Here is a 25,323-nt window from a genome sequence, read left to right as displayed (position 1 = left end):
AGAAAGGGAAGTTGCTCCTAAAGGTTTTCTAGCAGGGAAGTTGGGAATAGAGAGGTTCCCCAGAGCTTCAGGAGGACTGTGAAGGAGGCTGGAGCTGGAGGTTCCCCTCTTCTTCTATTCAAACCTCACTGTGAATGGTTTCTCTCCAAGACCAACAAGACTAGATGCCTGTGGACAACTCTGATCAGACTTGACTAAAAGCTTGCACTGCTCTGCAACCCATTTATGGCCAAGACAGAAGCTTTGTTTGGTGATTTTTCTCCCTGGCTACTTTCTTTCTTTGGGTTGTGTGATAGACAACCCGAAGAAAAACTCTCATCTAATCTCATAACCACCTTGGAAGAGAGGCATTTCTATTTCACAGGGAAGGAAACAAGCTCATGGAAGGCCGGCGATCTGTGCCAGTTGTACTGCTAGCAGGTGAATCAGCTGGGGCTTGAACTCAGGTCCCCGCCTCCCATAGACTTGCTCCAGACCACTGCGCCCTGCTACTGAAAGTGGTCTGAGCATTGGGACAGGTCCACAGACTGTTACTGGTTCACAATTGACTTCAGAAGTGGACCGTGAGTTTTTTAAAAAATCCATAGCAATTTGACATGAGTAATTTTATGTCTATAATTTTAAAAAATTGGGCTTGCATTTCACATGTCTTTCAGTTTCCTACACATTCATTTTTATTGTATTTTCCTAAGTTTTGATCTGTAACAGAGTGGGGGGCATGCCATCCTTGGAACATCCCCAGGGCGAGTTGTGACGCTCCGGTTCTGCTGGGCTGAGCTCCTGCTGGTGCACAGGTGGCTGCTTCCTTAGACTTGAGAATCAATTGATCCTAGGCTCAATGAAACCTTGGTCTGAAGCCCAGAAACACCCACCAGGCAGGGAAAAACAAGCCCTCGGCCCTTGTTAACCATGAAAGACTTGATTAGAGGTGCTACGGGTTTCACTCTGGTCTTTCCACCCTCATTATGAGCCATCAAATAAAAACAGCAGGCGAGAGTCTGGAATTTAGCACTGTCTTCAAAATAAGGCCTTTAACATCTGGCCGCTTTTAAAAAGAAGTGCTTCATTTTGTTTATTTCTTATTCCTTCCCTTTAAAATTTTCATGGGTACAGAGGGACAGAGCAAAAACATTAGGACCCAACTTCTCGGTGCAGCTGGACCTTATACAAGAATGAAACCTCTTAACCTACCTGGCAGGCTGGTCTTGAAGGGGTGTAGAGAGTGACTGCATGTAAAACCCAGGGTAGACTTTAAGGTCCAAGGTGCTCGTTGCCAAGTATCACTAGCCTCATTAAGTTCTTCAGTCTCAGAGAGAAAAATTACAATACCTGCCTCCACCTCTGTCTCCTCCCTCCTCCACAGCAGGTTAGCAAAACTTCTGGTTTCAGAGGGAGGGACCAAGGGAACATGGTGTGTGATATAGCCTGTCCTGTTCTCTCTGAAAAGATCTCTGCAGTGTTTCCTCTCTGTGACCTGAGGAGTGATTAGGCCAGGATGGGGACCAAGCCTGGCCGGGGTTTCAGAGATGGACGTTGGGTAGGATAGATCTCATTTTTTCTAGTGCACACATGCACGCTCACAAGTGCACACACTCAACATCAGGTGCTGTTCTCTGGGTCAGGGACTGTTCTCTGCACCAGGGACAAAGCAGTGGACAAAAGAGATGGCGTCTCTGTTCTCATGGAGCTGATGTTTTAGTCAGAGAGGAGAAAGGATCAGCTATTTACAAGTAAAGATGTGTGTCGAGTGGTGGTCAGCGCTTTGAATAACTCACAGGGCGGCAGAGGGATAGGGCGGGAGCCGAATTATACAGTGCCATTTGTGTGGAAGCTTGAAAAAGTGAAGGACCGGGGTGTGTGGGTGACGACGTGGCAGGCAGAGTGAACAGTTGGCTGGGGGTGGGAGGTCACTTGGCCCAGGCTGGGTGGCTGCAGTGTAGTTGAGAGAGAAGTGTGGCAGGGGAAGAAGCCAGATCATACATCAGCTCGTGGGCTATGGTGATGATTTGCACTTTAATGAGTGTGCTGGGAAGCCATTGGGGGAAGGGACCGATTTCAGCAGATGAGTGACATAGTCCAATGCATGCTTTACATGGCCTTGGCTCGGGCAGGGTTGGTAGCAGTAGAGGTGGTGAAAGGGGCAGACCAAAACCTTGGGATGGTTTTAGGGGGTAGAGTCAACAGAACTTAGCCCCTGGGCTGAACAGTAAGGACAGAATGATGTGAAGTCCTTCCTGGGGGAGGCTTCTGAGTGCTGCCCTTGTGCCTGACTTGGACTGTAATGGGTACCATGAGAAAAGCAAAGGACCAGAGCCTGATCTTGGCCTTGCCTGTCACCAGATGCTGGGGGCTAGGCTGCTGGTCACACCTGGGAAGCCAGTAGCCCTAAGCAATGGGAAGCACACAGAAAGCCAGACACCTCGGGAGCTCAGTGCAGCTCTGATGTCTGTCCCTGTGACCACTTTCCTTCACTTCCAGGACAAGCCTGGCCAAGTTGTTCTGAGGAGTAAATGAGATAAGTGGCGGTGGCTGGGCCTTGCACAGGTTAAACCCTCAATTAATATTCAATGGCAAAAGGAACCCAAGCTGCTCTCCTGTGAACGGAGGGCTAAGCGTGCTCACTGTGCTCTGGGCAGGAGAGCTCATCAGAGCACGGACTGTGTGTGGCCCCAAGACCGCTCACTGTCCGGGAGATATTTGTCAAGGTAGAGATTGAACCTCAACCCAGAGCCCACTTCCTGCAGGGTCCCTCCAGGGCAGGGAACCTAGGCCGCCATGCACCAGTTCCGTCAGCTGTCAGGAGACAGGAAGATGGAAGTCCTCTGTGATCTTGAACCAGGCACCTTCATTTCCTGTCCTGGGATGTGGCAAGAATAGAGGCAGGGAGGAAGCGGTATTGTGGAGGAACAGAAAGACTTGTCATTCACTGTTCAGGGGCCAGAAAGTGAAATAGAACCCTCATAAGCAGAGAAGGCTGGAGCAGAGTGGAGCCTGCTTTGTTTCCCACACTGTGACCCTTGGTATGTGTCACTGTTCTCCACTGGGTGGTCTCAACAGCGTAAGGGAGAATTGAGGAGGCAGAGTGTGCAGTTTGATTTCTTAAATAACTGGGGTAAGGAGAGGGAGAGCGCAGGATGCAGACTGGATTCAAGAGTACCGACTGTGTTCCCTAGAGCCCTGAGGTCCTGGCAGATGCCACAGCCAGCCAGGCTGGGGGCGGAGCCATGGAGCCACACCCTCCTCTGCCGGCAGGGCTCAGCAGTCCCCTTCCTTACACTACACTGAAGCTTCAGAAAGAGGATGGTTGTAAATTCAGAGGCGTTTAGGTCAGGCAGGTGACATGAACAAAGAAGGCCAGTTCTGCGGCAAAGGGGAGACTGCAGGTCACCCAACTAACTATGGTTTAGCTGCCAGGCAGGACTGGGGAGCAGGACTGCTAGTTCGTCTGAGATTTCAAGAGAAACTAGAAGTCCAGATTTACTTGTGGTGATGACCAAATCTTACATGTCGGTGGGCCACAAGTCTGCCAAGGATCTAGCTTTCAGGGGGGCAAATGTGGAGGTGGTGGCCAGAACCAGATGGCGGAGTCTTCTTTGCCTCCTCCCTGGGACCCCTGCTCTACAGCCCAGCTAGACGCCGAGGCCGACTTACTCAGCTCGGAGATGCTGCCCACGCAGGTGGCCAGGAGAGACTGCTCCAGGGTCCGGAGCTCCAGCTGAGCATAGGCATCGGCGCGCTCATCGTGACCCAGGGACCCTCCATTGTAGGGACTGAAGTACGCGGGGAGGGAGAGAACACCTGTGGGGAAGCAAGGAGAGGTTACACTCAGGAAGGCAGGAAGCTCCTTGGGCCTCGGTCGCTGCGGCAGGGCTCAGTCCACTCCTGACTGGGCCCAGGTGTTGTGTGATGACAGAGACGGTTTTGTTTCCATGGTTCTCAGGGGTGGCTGAGTCAGCGGGGAGTGACTGTCCTGCCCACCCAAAGGTCCTCTCACTTCCCCAAGTTACCCCTTTCTTCTTCAAGCCCAGAAGGGGCTGGGAGCTGCCACTGAAGAGGAACGCTGCCCTCTCCACTCCAAGAAAGGGACTGTCCCAGCCCTTGGCCAAGTCTAATTAGCGTTTCTCATTAGCACTTCAACAGCCAGTGAGCAGAGCTGTCAGCATCAATCCCAAGGGGTGACAGCGAGCAAGTCTCTCCAACTCATTGTGTGCCTTCTTAGAAAGCACCAGAAAAACACAATCAGGGTGTGTTAAAATTACATGTTGCTTCGTTAAAGCATGTGGCCACAGAGATTCCAGTTGCAGTCAGAGCCTAAACCCGGGATTCCCAACTTCTGGTAAATGCTGTTTTTCTCAATGTTTCTATGTCCAAACCTCCCACCCCAATTTTTAATTTTTCTTAAGAAAAATACCCACAGGAATTTAGTCACCTTTGGGGGAAATCTCTAAAATTTCTTGAGATAATGGGACAGCCCCTGGGCTGTGGCCAATTCTGGGTTAGAACCCCTGTCCTGCACCCATGTGACGTGACAAGAGCTCCAGGTGGCACAGCAGAGCAGGACGACAGGCCTTGGAGTGGAAGGTTGGGCTCACAGTTACCGGCTGCAGCTCTGGCAGCGGTGTGAACCAGGGAGGTTGCTGAGTCTCTCCCTGCCTCAGGCCATTCTCTGCTAACTAGAGGTTACAAGAGCCCAGCCCATGGGGACCAGACGTCAATACCTGCACCAGTACCTGGCTCAGAGCGAATGCTCTCCTGGTGCTGCCGCTATTATTTCTACTTTGTGCTGGGAACACAGGCTTTATTTATCTGATTGATTCTCCATCTTCAATTTCGAAGGACTGACACTGAAGAGTATCAAGAACTTGCTCAGGTAAGCCGTTTTTAACTAAGATTCAGATCCAGGTTGGGATGGCGCTAGAATGTGCACGACTGACCCCCGCCCCGGCTCCCAGCTCCATGAGCCCAGAGCCCAAGGAACATGCCACCAAGGCTCACCCATGGCTGGCCCTGTGTGGTGGCCCACGGACACCCCCTCCTGACCCTTGGGTGTCTCTCTCTGGGGCAAAGGTGCAGGACGGCCTTCCTCTAGCCCAGGGCGCAGAATACCTTCCTTGACCATTCTACAGCTTCAGTGACACATAGCTGCTCTTCCCCCAAGCCAGGCTCTGTCTTCCTTCACACTGGAGTGACCGATGCCTGCCTGCCGAGCCTCCCTTCACTCCTCCTGGGTGACAGCAGCCCTGCCATCCCAGCCAGCGCTGACTCTGCAAAGCATGGCATCAAAGCACTTGTGTCCCAGGGAAAGCTGTGTTTCCCAGGAGGCGGAGGAAGAGCACGTGACTGGGTCTCCCCCGACCTCCTACCAAGGCCCTGTTCCTCAAGCAGAAATTCTCCCCGACAGCTGAGTGACCACACAGATTAGGAAGGGCTGGAAAAACAAAAGAGAAGGCCACCCCAACTACATGCTCCAGCCCACAGACAGGCCGACCGCTGCGGAGCCCTGGCTCAGCCCGGCTCCGCCCCTTCTCTCCCTTATTCCACCATAGAAACAGCACTGGAGACATGTGGATCGAATTTACAGTGCTTAGGGCAAGGGGACAGGAAATTCAGCTGATTTGTCAAAGGATTCCCAGAGAGAAATATTATGTCAATAGATCCAGTAACAGGAGCTGGCAGCCCCATTAATACCCGCTTCGTGCTCACAGTCATCACCCACGCAAAGGGGCCTTCACTTACTACTGTGGCAAAAGTCATTATGAACCTCGCATTAATAATAGCAATTGATAGCATCATCATTTTTGTGTGCCCTTTGCTTTTAAGAGACTTCTGACATCTAGTAACGAATTCTTCTAGTGAGGGAGACGGGGCAGTCGTGACGAGGGACCCCCACAGCTGACTCTCACTGAGGGCTTGTCATGTGCCAGGCACTGCAATAGCAGTTTACATAAGTCACCACCTTTACCCTCAGGACTGCAGAAGGTACTGCCCTCACCCATCTCACAGATGGGGAAACTGAGGCAAGACAAAGTTCAGTGCCTCGCCAAGGCTACCGAGGTTACCGGAAGCTGAATGGGGCTGGAACCTCAATCTCTTTGTTCTTGAGCTCATGAAGTGAAATGACTTCCTCATTTTGGCTACCTTGTTGACACTTCCACGAATTAAGCCACCCCTAGGCTATTTCAGGACAGTGCCTTTGGGCCTGAGGTTTGACGGGAGGACATGCAAAGCGAGACCCACAGATGAGACTCCTGGAGCCTCCCATGAGACTACCAGGGCAGGCTCTCCTCTTCCCTCCCATCCTTCCAGAACGCAGTCCCACAGCTGGCCTTCCCGACCTACTCCTGAAGAAAGCTTTCTTCATATCAGCCCTAAGTCATTCTCTGTCCCACGTAAGCGCGTTGCTCAGCAGCTCTGATTAAACATGGAACATATTTTCTTCCCAGTCTCACATTTTGCCTCCATGTCTTCTTTTCCCAATTCCCACGTGGGCCCAGGGCAAAGCCATTTCTGGAAAAAGGAATTTCAAGAAAACAAAAACAAAAGAAAAGGTATCTCTTTTCTTTCATTCAGTAAAATCCTTATGAAATTTTTTTATTTATTTGAGTCATGATGGAAAAGCAAGCGTGCAGGAGTGTTTCCCTTCACTCCTTCGTTAATTAATGGGGACACCCTGTTACAGAGGAAACCCACGCGCACTGGGATCATTGCTGTGCAATACCTGCACCAGGGTGAGGCAGTGCGCGCGACGGGTCATCTTCTGCCTCCCCCTTTTCTACAGATTCTGCATCTCTGTTGGGACGGCGTTCCCCGCGCGTGCTCCTGACAGTATGCGAAGCCTCCACACCGCCGGAGCAATAACTGGAGTCATTATCTTCACTCAATTTTTCTCATTCTGGTTGCCTGACCCGTGAACCTCCGAAGTCTAATCTTTTCTCCTCCGCTGTCCGCTCTCTGAGTGCAGCACTGTATCCACTCAGGTGCCCAGCAAGAGCCTGAGTCACCCTGACCAGCCGTCTCCTCCTCCAGCACCTCCAGTCGACCGACCACAGAGCTTCACTGCTTTCGCTACCTCAATCTCTCAAAAACGTGTCCCTCATTCTGGCACACTGCTCTTTGTAGTCTTCCAGGCTCCCCGCTGCCCTCATAATGAAATCCAAATGCCTTTGCACAGGTAAGAATACGTGACATCTTTCCCGCTCTTGAGTGTAAGGAGGAAAATAATCCTGCCCGTAAACTGGAAAATCTCCAGCACCTCCCAGGATGCGGGCAGGTACGAAGCCCAACACACCAGAGCCTCGTTTCTCTAAGCCATGTTCCAAGTCTTGGTTCTGCTCCAGTCCCTGGGTTGGGGTTGAGGTGGAGATGGGGTGGTAGGACAGGGGCCAGCCCATTTTCTTTCCAGGTGATTTCCCACTAGTGCCCAGAGAAGGTGCCACTGAGGTGGGCAACCCGACTGGTCCTGGAGGCCACCAGCCGGAAATTTAGCCTGGATTTCTGCCTGCAGAGGTACAGCCTCCTCCCAGCACGCGCCAAGCCAGAGCAGATGGCCACACGCTGGGTCGACAAACCAGACTTCCAGTGCGAAGGAATCGATGGTGATTTCATCTATGTGTCTGCGTAGATGGGGGGTGAATTTGATGTCCAGCCCTGGACTCTAGGTTCCCACTGACCTGGGACTGCTGTTGCAGAAAGAGGAGCCCTAAAAGCATTTCTCCCTTATTGCCGCCATGTTTAACTTCTGAACTGTCAGCAGTGGGAACAAACAGACCTGCCTATTGCCATTTCCTATGGTTTAGTTTCCCTCCCAGCCGTCACACCCACGCTCCTGTGTACGCTTTTAAATGTAAAGACGTCCTTTCTGTGCAAACTGGGTAGGGCTGCAGGTCAGCTTTTCCGACCATTCGTCAGGAAGCCTGCAAGGCTGGAACCCAACTGTCCTCCAAACTCAGCTGCCCATTACCCGCACGGTCCCCGGACTCCTCAGTGCTCCTGCTGGGGAGAATGACCCCAGGTCTGATGCCTCTGAGTCTGTGGTCAGAGCCATTGATGTCCCTCTGCCACAACCCCCACTTGAGATCTGCCAGCTCCCACCCCCTACTGGCAGGGAGTTCATTGGCCAAGGCAGCCAAGGCCACTGCCTGTCCCACTTCTTTGAAATGAAATGAAAACCAGGATCAGAGGATTACTCTTCTATGGCCCTTGTGAGGAAAAGCACAAGGCAGGGCCTCTTCTGCCAGTTTTCTTAGGAGCTGGAAGCTTGGGTGGAGTTCAATCCGTAAGCTTCTGAAAATAAAAATTATACTGCCCCATTGAATGGTTTCCAAACAGTCCACATGATCCAACTCTTTTATTTTATATTTTAAAAGTGTTTCCACCCTCTGATCTGGAATTTTATATATAGGACATTTAATGCCCAATTGCTGCATATTAGTCATCCTAGATCACAGTATTGAAAAGTCAAGGATGGAGATTCTTTAGAGGGACACAAGTGGGCCCAAGGACGGCTTGCTGAATGGGTTTCACTGAGTTCAAAGAGGCTGGGCACATGGGGTCGAGGCAAGGGGACAGTGAAGGAACCAGGGGGAAAAACCTGGATGTGCGATGAAATATGCCTGATCAGCTGCCATTCTCTGCCTATCAGTGACTCATCAAGAATAATCAAAAGCACATCTAATTCCTGGGCACAGCTATCGCCTGGCGATGCAACCACTATGTTGTGATATCCAAGAGTTGAAGTGCAGAGAAAATGTTAGGAGACGGGAGGGAGGGGAGAGGGGGTAGAGAGGGAAAGAGAGGCGGGGTAGAGTGTGTGTGTGTGTGTGTGTGTGTGTGTGTGTGTGTGTGTGTGCGCGCAGGGGACTAAAATGAGTTGGGGAGGCAAGTTTAACCATTGGGGTTGGGGCTGGGGCTGTGGCTCAGTGGTAGAGCACTTGCCTGGCAAGTGTGAGGTACTGGGTTTGATCCTCAGTATCACATAAAAAAATAAATTAATTAAAGGTATTGTGTCCATCTACAACTAAAAGAAATAATAATTTAAAAAAATGACACATGGAGTTGGGCTCTCACATACAGGGATGGGATGAACAAGCATTTGGACCCCTAGAAAGATCCAGCAGGGGCTGCTATTACAGTGCCCCGTTTGCCTATGAGGGACACAGGCTTCCACCGGCTGGGTCGCTTGACTAAGTGCGCAGCTAGAAAACGGCAGAGGAGGGATCCAGCCCAGGGTGCCTGCCCCAGGAGTCCCCGCTGCATTCAGCACAGCACACGGCCTCTCCTGAGGGGGCTCGGGGGTCAGCTCAGGAAAGGAAAGGGCCCTCTCCCTAGTCACAGCGGGTACAGGGCTCTTCCCTCCCACCAGCCACCCACCTCCCACCGGCATTGCGCTTCCCCCCTCTTTCTAAGGGCAGGAAATTAAAAGCAAATAATAACCATGCTCTGGTTAACACCTCCCTCTGGCTAAGTTACCAGAACACCACCAGTGAAAGGTGGTCTTCCGACACAGTCCGGCCCCGGGCCAGGAGCTCACCATTAAGCAGTAAAATAATAACACACGTTTATGACTGCCCAGGGAGCAGGTGGCCAGAGAACCCAGAGCGAGATCAAAGGGTGACGAAGCACAACATGCTCCTTGCCAGCAACCCCTTCCTCCTCAGAGTGGTACAAAGCAAGGTGGGCTGGGATTTACCTGCCTCCGGAGTGCTCTATCCCCCTGGGCTGCTGGTGGAGTTGCGCGGGGCTGCCTTTCTCATGCAGCCAGCTCCCCCAAATCTCAGAGAAGCTCCAAGCGGGACAAGGATTCGGAGCGGGAGAGGGGCCACCATAAAACGAGATGGCCACACAAGTCAGTGCAGGTGACCTTGGAAGTGCCCCTGGGCATGCTGTTCAGTGGCCTTAGGGTGATCCATTTAATTAGGGTAAATATCAGTTCTCTCACAGACCTAGAAGGTGACTATGGGGTGCTTGTAAAAACAAACCAGTAGAGATCATGGGACTACTATCTGATTTTTTTGAAGCAAAAACTCAATAAAATGCAGTCTGTTCCCTGCTGTTTCTCCATTTTTGCAAAATAGTCAAATAAAGCCAGAGTAACCATGCAGATCAATTTCAGGAAATTAAACCTAAAGGTGAACTCTGGAAAAATCAGCAATCGTCACAACACTGGGCAGTGTGGGGCAGAAAACCAACATTTGAGCTACTGAGCTTTTTCCAGTGGAAAAAGGTCTCTGTGTTATTCTGAATACTTTTTAAGAGATTCTGGGTGGCCTCGCTCCAAAGGATTGATGTAACGCACCAAGAACTTGAGTGACCCCGGAAGCAGGAGTCTTGGAATAACCTCCCCCTAAAAAAAGGCAAACTGGCCACATGACTACAATCCTTTGTCATAGACTGTTCTTGACCCACAGCAGTGAGCGCACTAACTCCTGGAGGCCAAGGACAACAGTGAGTCACTTTTGTGTACCGACAGCACATTTAATAGATGCACACAGGGCTGGAGTGTAGTTGCACAGCGGAGTGCTTGCCTAGTACATAGGAGGCCCAGGGTTCGATCCCCAGCACCACAAGAAAACAAGAAAAACAGTCATACACTCCGAGAAGAACGTGCAGAACCTGAGAATGGGGCGGAGCAGGACAGTTAAGAGTCAGACCTAAGGTATCAGCCCTTTACCCAGCTGATGCTCCCAGCTGCCCAGGTAAGGCTGGCACTCGCCATGCTGGCGTTATAATGATGCTTTTTGAATTACTATGCTTTCCAAAATTTATGAATATGACCTGTGGGTGTAATAAAAATGGTTGTGGTGACAGCTGGGAGGGGAGAGACCTGTCCTCAGAGGCTGACGAGGTGACACAGAATGTTTCTTTTGGAGCAAAGTTATATCCTTCACTTCCAAACAAGTTATTTGAAGTTAAATGTCAAAATAAAGTGTTAAAACACTGTTATCTAGTTACCTGTACAGAGCTCAGAATGGAGGTCATCTAACATCAAAGATGATTATTCTGGCAAGGTAAAACTGTACATGACCCCCTCCCCCCATTAATCTTCAGACTTTTTAACAATTAACCATTATATTACTACAATCATTGTGAGCTCATGGAGGCAAAAAGAAAAATAGAGCAAATAAAAGGAAAGCCTAGTTGTTTCTGTAGAGACTTTACAAATAAATAAATGATAAAAACAAATAGGTACGGAAAGGATCCACCTGCTAGACTCAGGTAGAGGCAGTTCCATGCTAATAGCCAGGAGGTGAGGTTTATGTCTCACCCCAGACTCATCCTTGCTGCGAGCCAGCCCCTTCACCTGGCCCCAGGTGGCTGTGACACCGGGGTCCCCCAGTGGGTCTTCCTGCTCTGTGCCTGTGAGCTAGGCTGCAGCCACAGGTGGCCTGACCTTCCTGCACCACAGTGGCCTGTGCAGGCTGCAACATGCTGAGGTCTGAGAACAGGCAGAGTCCAGCCCCACAGCCCAAATCCCTGCTGGGAAAAGGGAGGCTGGCCTGCCCTCCCTGGGTGGGGAGCAGGCAGGACGGACACTGCCTCAGTGATTCTTGAGCTGCATCTCTTGCTAGGGAGCAGGTCAGCCAGCTGGGAAAGGAGGGAACAGGGCCAGGCCTCCAAGCATCAGCTCAGACAGGAAAACAGGGATGAAAGTGTCGCATACCCATGACAGACACAAGTCACTCCTTGGGGGTTAATAACACTGCAAATATTGCAAGGTCCAGGGCAGATGGCCAAGGTATTTATTAATAGAACATGAGTATGTTAGTGAGAAATGTACTGTGCTGGAGTCCTGCTCACAAACAACCAGCTTCAATCTGTTTCGGTTCCAATTTCAAAGGGGTCTGAACATTAGACTCCCCAGAAAATATAAGAATAGGAGTCACAGAGATGAGGGTCTGAAACCCAGGTCTACTACTTAGTAGCTGTGTGACTCTGGACCAGTTACTTCACCTCTCTGAGCCTCCATTCGTTCATCTGTATAATATGCCTACTGATAGCTCCTGATGTACAAGAGTGTTTAAGAATTAAAATAAGTGATATAGGAGTGTGCTTGGTGAAAGACCTGACACACAGGAAGCATACAGTAAACAGAACTATTTTTATGAATGGTCTCACTGTCAAGGGCCAGTGGCTTTGGGATAAAGCCATGAGATACTATATAAAAGCTATTAAGGTCATGGGGGTGGGGAAGGGGGAGTCCAAGGCTTCTCTACCTTGTTTTCTTAGAGGCCACGGTGGCTCACATTCATACAAAGCCATGCTGCACTCGATGCAGATGGGCTGCTTGTTTTGCATTTGTTCACTCATTCATTCAAGGCTGTGTACTGATTACCTGGTGCCCGAGCAGCAGCTGTGCTCTGGGGACAGGAATAAAGGGGACCGAGGAGGGCCTCCACCCTCAGGACGCTGCCTGCCTGCATAGTGAAGGCGGGGCATCTGTATGCACTCCAAGGCTTCCCCAGGGAGCCAGCAAGAGGAGAGGGTGGGAGGTCCCTGAGGCAGACCATCCTGGCCAGAGAGGAGGGGGAGGAGGGAGTGGGAAGGGGGAGGGGAGGGGAAGGGGGAGGGGAGGGGGAGGGGGAGGGGAGGGGGAGGGGGAGGAGTCGGCTTGGCAGAGGGGCTGGACGGGTCTTCCCTTCTTCCTCAAAGGTCACAGAGGAGTTATATTCAACCTTGTGGACTACGCCATCTCTGTCACAACCACTCAACTCTGCCAGTGTCCTGTGACAAGACAAACAGCTATGGCTGTGTTTCATGAATAAAACCGTGGACACTGAAATTTGAATTTCACATCATCTTCACATGTCACGAATATTTTTCAACCATTCAAAAATGTAAGATTCACTCTTGGCTGGAGGGCCTGTACAAAAACAGGCAGTGGGTGGGACTTGGTGCCAGGAACCCTTAGGAGGACTAAAAGGGGGACTCAGAGGGACAGCCAGAGTGTGACAAGTTACAGGCACAAAAACCTAGGGACTCAAATTCTGCCCAAGAACCAGGAGAACCCACTGAAGGGGTTGAGTGGGTGAGACACAGGGTCATCTGTACACTGAGGCAGAGGAGGCCAGGGCTTGGGAGAGTGGCATCCAAAGGGCCTACTGCTGGCTGGGGACACGTGCCCTGCTGTGGAATTCATGGCGCAAATTCCACTGGGCAGGCCCCTGCCTGCACTCTCTCCATCCAGCCGACCATTTTTGTCAATGTTTGTGCTAAGCGCTGGTCACATCCACGGTTCAGCAACTATGAATGAAGCTGCTATAAATATCTGTGAGCAGGTTTTTGTGTGGACATAAGTTTTCAGTTCCTTTGGGTTAATACCAAGGGGTGTAATTGCTGGATTGTGCAGAATACAGTTCATTTTGAAAGGAACTGCCCAACTGTCCTCTCATGTGGCTGTACCATCTGGCACCCCAGTAATGAATAAGAGTTCCTGTTGCTCCATATCCTCATCAGCAGTTTCTGGTGTCAGTGTTCAGGATTTCAGTTGGTCCAACAGGTATGCAGTGGTGTCTCAGTGCTTTTTATTTTTATTTTTTGTTAGTTGTAGATGGACAGCATCCCTTTACTGCATTTATTTTTATGTGGTGCTAAGGATCGAACCCAGTGCCTCGCATGTGCTAGGTAAGCACTCCACCACTGAGCTACAGTCCCAGCCCTTCATTGCTGGTTTTTTTTTTTTTTTTTTTTTTTTTTTTAATTATTTTTAGTTGTTGATGGACCTTTTATTCATTTATTCATATGTGGTGCTGAGAATCGAACTCAGTGCCTCCCACATGCTGGGTAAACACTCTACCACTGAGCCACAACCCAGCCCCCTTCCATTGCTGTTTTAATTTGCAGTTCCCTAATGACAAATGATGCCAGGCATTGTTTTCTGTGCTTACTTGCTACCTGTGTCACTTCTTTGGTGAGATGTCTGATAAGGTCTTTTGCCCAACTTTATTTAATTTTTATTGCAGTGCTGGGGATCGAACCCAGGGCCTAGAACATCCTAGGCAAATGCCACTGAGCTATATCCCCAGCCTGGGTCCATTTAAAAACTGGGTTGTTTTCTTCCTGCAGAATTTTAACAGTTGCTTATGTATTTTGGATAGCAGTCCTTCATCAGTTCTGTCTTTTGCAAATATTTCTTCCTCATTTGTGGCTTATCTTTTCACTTTGAGTTTCTCTTTCTCACAGAGCAGAAATTTTTAACTGGAAGTCCAGCTGATTGATTCTTTCATGGACTGGGCTTTCTACAAAGTCACCCCCAAATCCAAGGTCACCTCAATTTTCTCCTAGGCTGTCTTCTAAAATTTTGTAGTGTTGCATTTTACATTTAGCTCTGAGGTCCACTGTGAGTTAATCTTGGGGAGAGTGAAGGTCCAGTTCTAGCACCATCTCTGGGTTACTGTCTCTGCCTGTGCTCCTTTATCAAAGATCAGCTGATGGTGTTGGTGTGGGTCTATTTCCAGGCTCTATTCTGTTCCACTGATCTATTTGTGTAGAAATCGCTGTGCTGTGCTCTTCTCAGCATTCACCCACTTATTCAAATATCCATCCTATGCCCATCAAGTACAGAGCTTGGTGCTGGGAATACAGAGATGAATGAGACCTGGCTTCCTGCCCCAGGGAAAGGAAAACCACGTGGGCAAATAAAATGCACCATGATAAATACCAGAGGGGGCCCCTGCAATCGGACTAGAAGGATAGAAGGAGGGCCCGAGGACAGGGCTTTCGCTGTCATTGTCAGCAAGGGAGGAAAAGTAACAGAAAGCCCCCACCCCCATTTACTCAAAAGACTCTAAAGGGAATGTACAGAGTTCAAGATGAACAGCCACTCCCTGGTCATCGCATGGCTGAGCAAACTGCACGATACCAGAGTGGGTGGCAGGGGTGGAGGAGTAAGGGAAGCAAGCTCTTTTATTGAGGTTCCTGTAGAACATTCATTCCCAGAGGGCACACCCCTCCCAGCATGCACTGTGCCACTGCCAGGATCTTGGAGGGCGCCCTGATCTTTCCCTGCAAAGATGTAAGAGAATCGTCACTGGACTCGAAACTGTGCTGCCTCTCTCAAGCAATCTATCCAACACCTCCTCCCCCTTCCTGGCTAACAGAACCCCAACACTGTCTAGAATGGTTATGCAGTATGACAGGGGACCTGGCAGACCCTTTCCAGGCTCCCTAGCAGATGTGTGACATTTTAAGGACAGTGAGATATCAAAGACTTTGGGGGTTTTGGAAAGTGTTTTTTTTTTTTTTTTTTTTTTTTTTTTCTGATTAAAGGGGATAGGTTTCCTGGATGGCAGAGCTTTTGTTTTTCAATTGCCTAGACTGTGATACATTCACAGAAGAAGGTGCAGCAGCAGCCACAGTACCACCAGGAGGCAGGTCCATGCTCCACCACATGAAGGGATAAGAGGGAGACCAGAGTGTGGAGAGGCGGGCAAAACAAAAGGTAGGAAGAGCTGGGTCTCTTGATGGTCTCACCAGGCAGCTAAGTCACACTGTGAACTTAGTTTACAAGTTCCTGAACTTGTTTACAAGAGACAAGTAAGTCCCTCTTTGTCTTAGTTGTCAGGACTATGGAAACAAAATACCTCTGACAGGGTAGCTTAAACAACAACAACGTATTTTTTCAAAGTTCTAGGGGCTCCAACCCAGAGATGCACCAAGGTCCCTCCTGAGGCCTTTCTCCTTGGCTTGCAGATGGCCATCTTCTCCCTGGGCTTCACGCGTCTCTCTCTGTGCTTGCCTGTGTCCTCAACTCTTAGAAGGACACGGGACATTTTGGATCAAGACCTGTCCTCATGGCCTCATTTTATATTCACTGCCTCTATAAAGGACCCAGATCCAATTGTGGTCACATTCCCAGATACCAAAGGCTAGGGTTTCAGCATCCGAATTTCACGGGGAACAAGACACAGTCCGAAACAATCGTGCTTGCTATGCTTTACAGACAAAGTGATTCTCTGATACGAGAGAGTTGCTTGCTATTAACCAGTAGCTTAGTAAAACCAAACAATTTCAAACTCTGGAATCCTTTGATTAAACAAAATCAGATGAAGGGGCCAAAGGTAAAGCAGACCCCGGTCCCAGGCCCCAACATCTCCAAGAAGCAGGTTGAAAATGACACCCAAGTTCACTGTCCGGTCTGGCTGGAGTGGGTACGCCCTCGGCCTCCACAGAGAACAGGCGGCTCTGGCCGGGCCTCCCGAGACTCAGATGGCAACTCCAGGGGCAGCAGAGATGGAGGAGCAGAGCCGCCTGCCCCTGTAGCCTCCCAAGCCCGTCGGCGGCCGGGAGGCCTGTGAACCCCACTGCCCGTGGTTTAATTTTAAAACATCAGACAGAAGAGGAAGATACAGGCCACCACGATTTACCACTCTGAGACTGCACGGACATTATGGTATGTCACCCCCTCAGACTTCAGGCCGCATACCTGTACAGATAAGTTTTAAAAAGGAATCCCTGCACTTGCTCACTTGGTACCGCATGGTTGTCCTTCCACAGCTCCAAATGCTACTCCTATCACTTCCAACAGCTGCAGTGCCTGCCATGCTAAAGGCCCACAGCGCGTACTGCTGCTACCTGGGGAGTCAGGAGGGCCTCTCTAGTGCCGTGTCATGATGGGTGGGGGTCTCGGAGTCACATCACAGCCCAGGGCTCCAGCTGAAGGAGCAACCGCATGGGAAGCGAGGTGCCTCACCTTCCGCTGGGGCCTGGAGGCAGGTCAACTGTGCAGGTTCCTGATGGACATCCTGGGCAGTCTTAATTTGAAAGCCACCCTCCCAGAAAGGGAATTTCTTACACAGTGCCTTTGGACAACAGACTCTTCTGCCCAGAAGAGTCTGAGGGTCTGAGGGGAGCACTTGGGGCCTTCAGGTGCACACAGGCCTGCTCCCCAGAGGTCCCTGCCTCCCGTGGGAAAGCCAGGACTCTCCTGTTTTCCAGGGAGGTCTTCTGGCGGGGAGACAGAGCCTGGAGCCAGCATCCTGGAAGGGTGGGCCCTCCTTCTCTGGGGAGCACCGCTGTCCCGGTGCCCTGGGCATGGAGGAGCCCCTGCCTGTCTGCAGAGCTGTGTGTGACCCTGTGTACTCAAACTGCAACTTTGGGCTTTGGCCCGAAGCCCCTCGCTGTTTGTTTTACAAACTCCTACTTACAGTCTCAAATTAGGCTCATTAAAAAGCCAGCTCCCTGTGGGGCTATAAACGTCACATGGACAAGCGGAGAGTGAGTTTACGAGGCTGGCGTGTGATCTGCCCACCAACACTGCCGAGGAGGACCGAGTGGAAACAGTGAATCAGCCTGTTTCGGCAGCACCCCTCTCCCCGGCTGAACAGGGGTTGGCAACCTGCCAGAGAAAAGGCGGCGGGTGTAGCTTCCCTGGATCTGAGCGGTACAACTGATAGAGGGGACGCTGCTCTGCGAAGGCTCTCCTCTCTTGCCCCTGTGAAGCCCCCCAGCTCCACTGCCATCCCCCAGAACCATCACGAGCTGCTCTGGCTCATGCGCTGAACACACCACCTTATCTTTCCACCTGTGTTTCCCCTGCGTGGGGGCCCCCGTCCCAGCTGGGCCACTGACACCTCTGCTAGTCATGTCTGTAGTGCAGGGTGTCCTGCCTTGCAGCCAGAAAGTGTCCAGCTCCCCAGGTTCAGTCTCATTACTTGAATCATTGACCCAAATTACATGGAGGCGGAAGCACTGCTGCCTCTCGGATCCTACCGTCCATACCCCCGGTCCAGTCAACTGCCCATGGCAAAGGTGAGGTGGAGTCGAAATCTTTTAATCCCCTTGACTAAGTCTCAGCAGGCAACTTCTCTGGCTCAGGGCCTCAGTGTCTGTCTGTCTGTCTCTGTCTCTGTCTCTGTCTCTCTCTCTCTCTCTCACACACACACACACACACACACATACTAGTCCCTGCCAAACCCAACCCAGAACACACTCTGTACAGCCACAGCTGGAAGGGCTACAGAAAGCACCCAGCCTCTGATCCTGCTTGAGCATGTTCAGTCATGTCCCATCTTTAATATGCTGTCCTTGTTCTCATATCTGTCCCTCCCTATGATACCCTATGTGGCTGAGGGAGGCCACAGTACCAGCGACCAAGAACTCAATCTCCCTAAGAGAGCTCATCTGCAGCTCCAACTGCTAGAAAAGTTCTCCACTGAAGCACTGAAGACATTCTGTCTTCTGGAAGCTCCTACGCCCAGTCCTGTGTGCACGCCCTGCAAGGTTAGCAGTCTTCCTGTGGTGGGGCTCCGTGTCCGTCGCGGCCCCTCACAAGTCGTGGCTCAGCCCTGCCTAGCCTGCTCACTCTCCCTCAGATCCAGGAGCTCAGGACCTCATGTGCCAGCCACCGGGGTGTGCTGTCTGGGCAACCCCGACTGGGACAGGGAGTGAGAGGACAGAGCCCTCCCTGGACACTGGAGCGCTCATGACCCCACAACCTCCATGCTGGTGGCTCCCAGCTTTGCCATCCTCTTTCTACCCAGAGACTCTTCTTCCCCAAACTTCCCTACGATGCACAGTGGGGTTAAGAACACCCGCTCACAGGTTGAAAGCACCCCCGTCTTACTTGCAGGGTGACCTTGGACAATAACATCTTCTCTGGGCTTCGCCTTGCTGGTCTGTACAATGGCCACAGTGCCTGATGTTAAGGATGAGGACTGACCCAGACATGCACGTGTGTGCTCAGCACCGTGGGTACACGGTGGATAGGTGGTGTCCTTTGTCCTTGGGGGCTTGTGTGACCTCTAATGGCCTCCACACTCTGCCCCTCTCTGTGGTTCTCAGCTTGAGGTAGGAGCAATCTGCACACAGATTACAGAGGCCAGAAACTATATTCTTCATCTTACCGCTTCCTTTACCCTACAATCTCTGCAGTTCACATAGCTCCAAAAACGCGGCAGGTGCTTACAAGTCTGAAAAACTGTTCAGAAAGGGTGGGCTGAGGTGAGCCTTAAGCTTCAGTAAAAAATTGAGATACTCTCAGCAGTAAAGCGAACTAGAATAATGGCTTTGTCTTCGGATGGCATTGTAAATTAAAGGTAAAAAATATATACCTATGACACAATCTTCTCCAACTATACATATAGCATGGAGGTGACTGACAGGGAGGGCAGAACTGCCTGCTCCAGTGTGGACTTTAAACATAGGAAGAGAGAGGCCTGTCAGTCTGGCCTCCAACCCAGGCCCTCCTCAGCCCTGGTCCTGGGCCAAAAGATGGCCCTGGAGAGCAGAGCGCTGAAGTGTCGGTCTGTGAGGCCCTGCCACTGTTATGGCTGATGTCGCCAGCTGCAAACAACAGCTCTGCAGAGCTCAAACTAGCTCTTCTATGCCTTTCCCTTAAAAGAAAGGGGGGGGGGGGGAGAGAAGAAAGCATACACATGAAAAATAAACACCCATGCCATGCAAGTACTCTGAACTTCGAAGTCCCCTGATGTTTCCAGAACTGCAAGCTTCAGCAGAAGCCACTATTTGGCTTGTTCTGCCTCAAACAAACACTGGAAATGGTTAGGCAAGACGGGCCATCACTGCCTCCCCTCCAACCCTGGAACCCAGCCTCTTAGAGGAGATGGGGTTCACAGAGGCTCTTTCACAGTGGGAGAAAGCAAAACCAAGACCCCCTGCACAAATGGCAACCCCGCCTCCGTAGGGAGCAGCTGACCCTGCAGGGGAGAAGGAGCAGCAGCAGCAGTAATGGGCTCAGAGCAGACTGTCCTGAGGACTCTATGACTTAATGGTGTCCCCACTTACCATAAGATAAAAGACGCCCCCAGGGTTAAGCAAACTGCCCAGGACAGCAGAGTTAGCAAGCGGCGGCCCATGTGTCCACGCCACTACAGGGAAACAGGCTGGGCATTTATGAGTCCAAGTTGGTAACATTTAAAAAACTGAAATATAACTCACATGCCATAAAACCCACCCCCTTTCAAAAGGAACAACTCAGTGGCTTTTAGTCCATTCTGAGCTATGAAACCTTAACATCTATTTGATTTCAGAACATGCTCATCCCCCCAAAAGAAACAGTTTGCAGTCATCCCCATTCCCCGCCCCTGAAGCCTCCCATCTGCTTGCTTCCTACCTCCAAGGATTGGCCTATTCTGGACATTCACATGCGTGCAATCACACGGGGGTGGCCTTTTGTGTCTGGCACCTTCTACCCAGCCTGTGTCGAGGTGCATCCACACAGCAGCACCTATCAGTGCTGTGCGACTACTTTTGTGGATGAATGACGTTCCATTGCATAGACACACTTCACATTGCCTCTCCAACTTTGATGGACATTGGGGTTGTTCCCACTTTCTGGTTATTATAAAGGATGCTGCTATGGGCAATACAGTTTTTGTGTGAACGTAAACTTTCACCTGTCTTGGGTATATACTTACAAGGGGAAATGCCGGGTCAGGTGGTTAATTCTGTATTTTGCTTTCTGAGGAGCCACTAGATTATTTTCCACAATGGCTGCACTAGATTAATTCCCACCAGCAGTAGAGGGGTCCAATTTCCTGTCATCCTTGCTAACACCTCTCAGTCTGGTTACAGCACTCCTAGTGAAGTGGTATCTCTCATTATGTGAGAGTTTCAGAAAATTATTTATTCCTTCCTGCTCAATTGGTAATGACTTCTGTGCTAGAACACTCTTCTTTAAAAAGAAGTGCCACCACAAAGGACATGGAGACCTAAAAGCACCTTTAACAAGAAATCAGTTCAGGAGATTGACAACTCTTAAGCATTAAGCTCTCTCACTAGCATCTTATTAAATTATCATTATAAGAATAATTAATGCACGTTTACTGCAGCAAATATGGTCAAGAGCAAGACAGAATAAAATCACTCAATTCTATCAAAATGTATAAATGCATTCTACTGTCATGTACAACTAATTAGAATAAGATCAGAAAATTAAAAGAAAATCACTCAATTCCATCACTTAGAAGTGTTGTGGATATATTTTTAAGCCTACAGTGGTTTTTGTTGCTTTTATTGTATCAAAAAGCATTTTTCTGATGCCATTATATGTCTTTGAAGGTCACGGCCACCCGTCTCAGCTCTCCTAGCCCACAGCGTTCCTGTTCCTCCAGAGGGGTTCACCTTCCTCTCTTGGGAAGACCAGCTATGTTCAGTGCTCAGTGCAGGGTCCCTGGTCAGACCCACCTGTCAACCGGGGTGGGGGCTGGAATCACTGCGGCAGCCCCTGGAGAGCCGCAGGTGGACCGGCACACACACATCCTGCACACCCTGCCTTTACATCTCCCTGTGGTGGTCGCTGTGATGTGAGGAAGCACAGCAGGGGCAGCAGTCCATTCCAGCCCTCGTACCCATGCCACTATCCCATGGGGACCGAGGCATTTCGAAGCCTACACAAACCATGCTAAGAGGCAGCACAGCTCAGTGAAAAATGTGAAGGTCATGTTAGGGTCCGAGTGTGAGAGTCTAGAGCAGGGCTCGACACAGGGTAGGCTCAAAAATGGTACCTGGGGCAGGAGGTGGGCAGGGAAGGCTCTGATAAGTTGGCAAAGGGAGGACAGTCACCTCGCCCAAATGACAGCAGCCCCTCCCTGAAGCATTGGTGGTCACTGACTTGCCTGCTTATAACACCCTTGCCCTGTATGCAGGGGCCACAGACCTTCGGCCATGTCTGCCGGATGACAGTGGACTCCGTGCCTCTTCCATTCCTTTCTCTTCTATTTTCATCAGAAGATCTTAGTGCAGATATGGCAACTCTTTCCCCAGCTTCCTGAAATCCTTCTCTGTGTCTGGAGAAGGGGTTTTCCCTATGCCTGCCTCCTCCCTGGCTGGGGTGGGGGCCAGGTAGGCTCGCCCTGGAGAAGGTGCTGTAAGTACCCTGTGAGTCACCAGGAGGAGCTTCCGGTGAGATCACGTGGAGAAGTTATTTGTGGACACCTTGGCAGGCCAGCTGATCGCTGACTCAGTGAGGCAGAGGGAAGGGAGGGGGACTCCCAACTCTAGTGGGAACCTGGTGACAGCTGATAACTAGAACTACTAGGTTCTCCCCTCCCTGGCCTTCTAGAGAGGAGAGGCAGTAACCAGAACCTCCGAGTTGTTGTAAATTACCCTGGGCTTCCCCATCAGGAGTTTCCTGCATTACTTTCACTGATAACAAGACTGACTGCCACACCCAGGTGAGGCTGGCAAGGGAGGCACTGGGGCTGGCTCCATTCCTCAGAGGAGAGACGCAACACACTCCTGAGCCAGCCCCAGAGCTCCGCTCACAGAACTTGGGCAAGGTGCTTCATGCACAATCTTTTCCTAATGAAGACACACAGCTGTCAGGCAGTGGTAAGCCTCGGGGACATTCAGGCAACACTGCCTAACACTGCCCTTATCCCAGGTTAACAGGGCAACGCTTCCTGTTTCTGCTAGACCTAAAGACTCTGGAAATCCCAGTTCTGCCACAGGACAGGGCCCTTTTTACTCCCTCAAAATTAATAAATACTAGCTCCTCATGGCAAGCACTGACTAAGCAATGTTAGACATATAGTAGATGCTTAATATCTTCTGGAAATAAACGAATGCCATCAACCAGCTGCCTGAACGTGAGCCTGGATGAGTTATTAACCTATGGGCCCAGGTTCCTTCATCTGTAAAATGGATATGGTTTCTTTCAGCAGTTATGCACAAATCACATAAAGCACTAACCCCAAGGCCTAACATATAATAAGAGTTCAATAAATAAAAGGACTCTGTTATCACCACCATCAGAAGGGATGAGGATCCTGAACCATTTCGTAAACCGCTACATCCCAAGTATTTAGTGAATTAGCCTGGGTTGATGAACTGCATGCACGGGAGCGGATGGGAGAGAGGAAGATCAAAAGGAACTGGTGGCTACCATCCACCTTCCTAAGAGGATTTGCCTATCAGAGCAGTTCAGGATGCTGAGCCAGGGTCCCCTTGGCTTCTAAGCCACAAGCTAGGGTTCCTGCTGACACTACTCTCAGGCGGCAGCCACAGGCAATCCATCACTAATGGCCACATTGCTGGGCTTTTCCTGACCCAAGCTAAAGGAGATCAGCATTAGTTAATTGAACAGTTTCTGTGCCCCAGGTAAGGAGACAAGGCCTGGAAGGCCGAGAGGCATCAGTCCTCCTTCAAACAGGCCTTCCAGGTAGTGTAGACCTGAATGGGAAAGAGAGTTATCTGAGCGAGATCTAAGGAGAGAAAGTGCATGAGCAAGCTGTGGGCAGGGCCAGAGCAGCAGCTGGCTCCCCTCGGCCCAGGCCCAGAGGCAGGCTGACCCTGGAGAGGCGTGGGCAATGGGCGGGGATGTGGCGGGTAGAAGGACATCCCTGCAGGGTTTGGTGAGGACAGCTCTACCGGGAAGAGGCTGGGTGGGAAGTCCCTGCAGATTCTTGTTGGGAAAGGAAGATTAAAATTGGAAAAAAGAGATAGAATGGAGATAAGGGGAAAAGACAAAATAAAGAATCGAAAGTTTTTCCTCCTGAACGAAGATGTCATGGGAATAGTCTCATCATTGGAAGTGGAAAAAAAAAAAAAAAAAGGAGAAAGAAAGAAAGAAAAAGTGTTTTGAATAGCTGAGAAAATATGGAAATTTTCTCCTTCCTTTGCTCTTATAGACTGTTTTACACCTCCGGCCTTGTGCAAAAGGCAGAAAACACAGAACTCAATTTAATGTACTTTCTAAGAAAAAAATTCTTCCTGATTTGGGCTGGTTCATCTGATGGGTTCAGAGAGCCTAATTCTAGTGCTGAAGGACCCCGGGGCTCCAGAGTTCCTGATGACAGCATTTTAAGCAGCAGATTATAGGTAGCTGACAGCCAGAGGACCCATTCTCTTTTGATACCCTCCCTGGACCCTCACCCCCCTAATTTACTGATTTACTCTGGAGGCCTCGGGGCTCAAGGCCAGGCTGGGATCTCCAGGGGAACAGAGTGATTGGGATGCCGACGCATCACGCCTTTTGGCCAGTTCAGGAGGGAGGCAGGAGGACAAAGAGAGTTGAGGAGCAGGGCAAAGCCATCTGCAACAGCTGCAGAGCCTTCTCCTCTGGGGATCTGTACCCTCCTAACTGTTCTGGACAGCATCTGTGTCTGGGAACCCTCAGGTACCCCCATCCTTTTAAAAGTATTTGGTGGAATTTTGAAAATTCAGTCTATTTCCCAAATAGTTGGTGGAGATGGTCTGGAAGCAATGGCAGCTATTATTTGTAGGGAAAATGATATTTTCTCCTTGGTGATTCTCAAGTTTATGAGAGAGGTGAATATAAGCAGGAGGGAAGTAAGCTGTTTAAGAAATATTTTATGGAGTCGTGGCCAACAGCAGGGACTTTGAGGGCAGACTGTCCACCTCTGGATCATCTTGGATGAGCTACAGTGTGTTTGGAGGTTTTCCCAGCTGTAAAATGGAGCCCACACCTCCCTCAGGCTGCTCTGAGGATGGACCATGCTAATGGATGCAGCGTGACCTTTCGGGGCTGGCGGCTCTATAATGATTAGCATGGCTGTACCTTCATGCTTCTCCTGGATGCTGTGATTTCAACTTGTTTTCCTCTTATCTCCATAAATTCCTTTGCCAGATTATGTATGATTATGATTGGAACGTGCTCAGTGTGAAGGATATTCTCCCCTTCTGAATGACCATTTGTATAAATCTGAACTTTTCCAGCTCAGGTAGCCTGGGGCTCCTGGCTGGGCAGTAACGAAGAAGCCAGAGCATCCCCTTAGAGGAATTCGCGGCCTCCAGCTCCCTAGCTTACTGCTGCTTGTGGGATAAGGATCTAAGCACAAGTGCAAATGACGTGAGGCCTGAAGGAGCCGTGATGAAGTCCCCAGCCAAGGAATGCAGTGCTGCAAATGCCCTTCCAGGACACAGGCCCTGTCCACCCATGATTTTTAAAAATTTATTTTAAATTTTTTAAAATTTGTTTTAATTAGTTATACAAGACAGTAGGATGCATTTATGCACTTTGATATATCTTACATAAATGGGTTACAATTCCTCCTTTTTCTGACTGTACATGTTGTGGAATCACATGGGTCATGCAGTTATATATGTACAGGAGGTAATAATGTCTGTTTCACTCTGCTATCCTTCCTACCCGCGTATCCCCTCCCCTCCCATCACTCTCCTCCACCTAATCTAAAGTAACTCTATTCTTCCCTAGTGCCTCCCACTTACTGTGAATTAACATCCGCACCCATATTTTTGTGGCTCTCCTCCTGTTTAGGAGCATAAAGCCTGACTTCGACCGGGTTATCCTTGGAGACACTCCAGCTTCCTCAAGAGGAACTAGGAGGGGACCTGGGCACCCCAGGGTCAGGGTGTTGTGGCTGTCAACACTTCCTTTTCCTTCCT

The 25,323-nt window shown here is 50.3% G+C and overlaps 1 protein-coding gene across 2 annotated transcripts in view; it reads right to left on the bottom strand.

Annotated features, from left to right (window-relative positions):
• The window catches only part of Abtb2 (ankyrin repeat and BTB domain containing 2), a 162,031-nt gene that overhangs the window by 37,917 nt on the left and 98,791 nt on the right, over positions 1-25,323 (bottom strand). Inside the window, exons 1-2 of one of the 2 annotated variants that reach the window (XM_047518269.1) lie at positions 21,614-21,713; positions 3,652-3,798 (exon numbers count right to left, since the gene is read on the bottom strand). In XM_047518269.1, the coding sequence (XP_047374225.1) occupies positions 3,652-3,798; positions 21,614-21,623 (157 nt within the window). In that variant the 5' untranslated portion in view covers positions 21,624-21,713. Of the gene's footprint in view, positions 1-3,651; positions 3,799-21,613; positions 21,714-25,323 lie in introns of those variants that run through there. The other variant, XM_047518268.1, reaches the window with a different exon arrangement.

Source organism: Sciurus carolinensis, chromosome 11, assembly GCF_902686445.1.
Source record: "Sciurus carolinensis chromosome 11, mSciCar1.2, whole genome shotgun sequence".
NCBI classification, from domain to species: Eukaryota; Metazoa; Chordata; class Mammalia; order Rodentia; family Sciuridae; genus Sciurus; species Sciurus carolinensis.
This window is presented reverse-complemented; position numbering and strand designations above follow the sequence as displayed.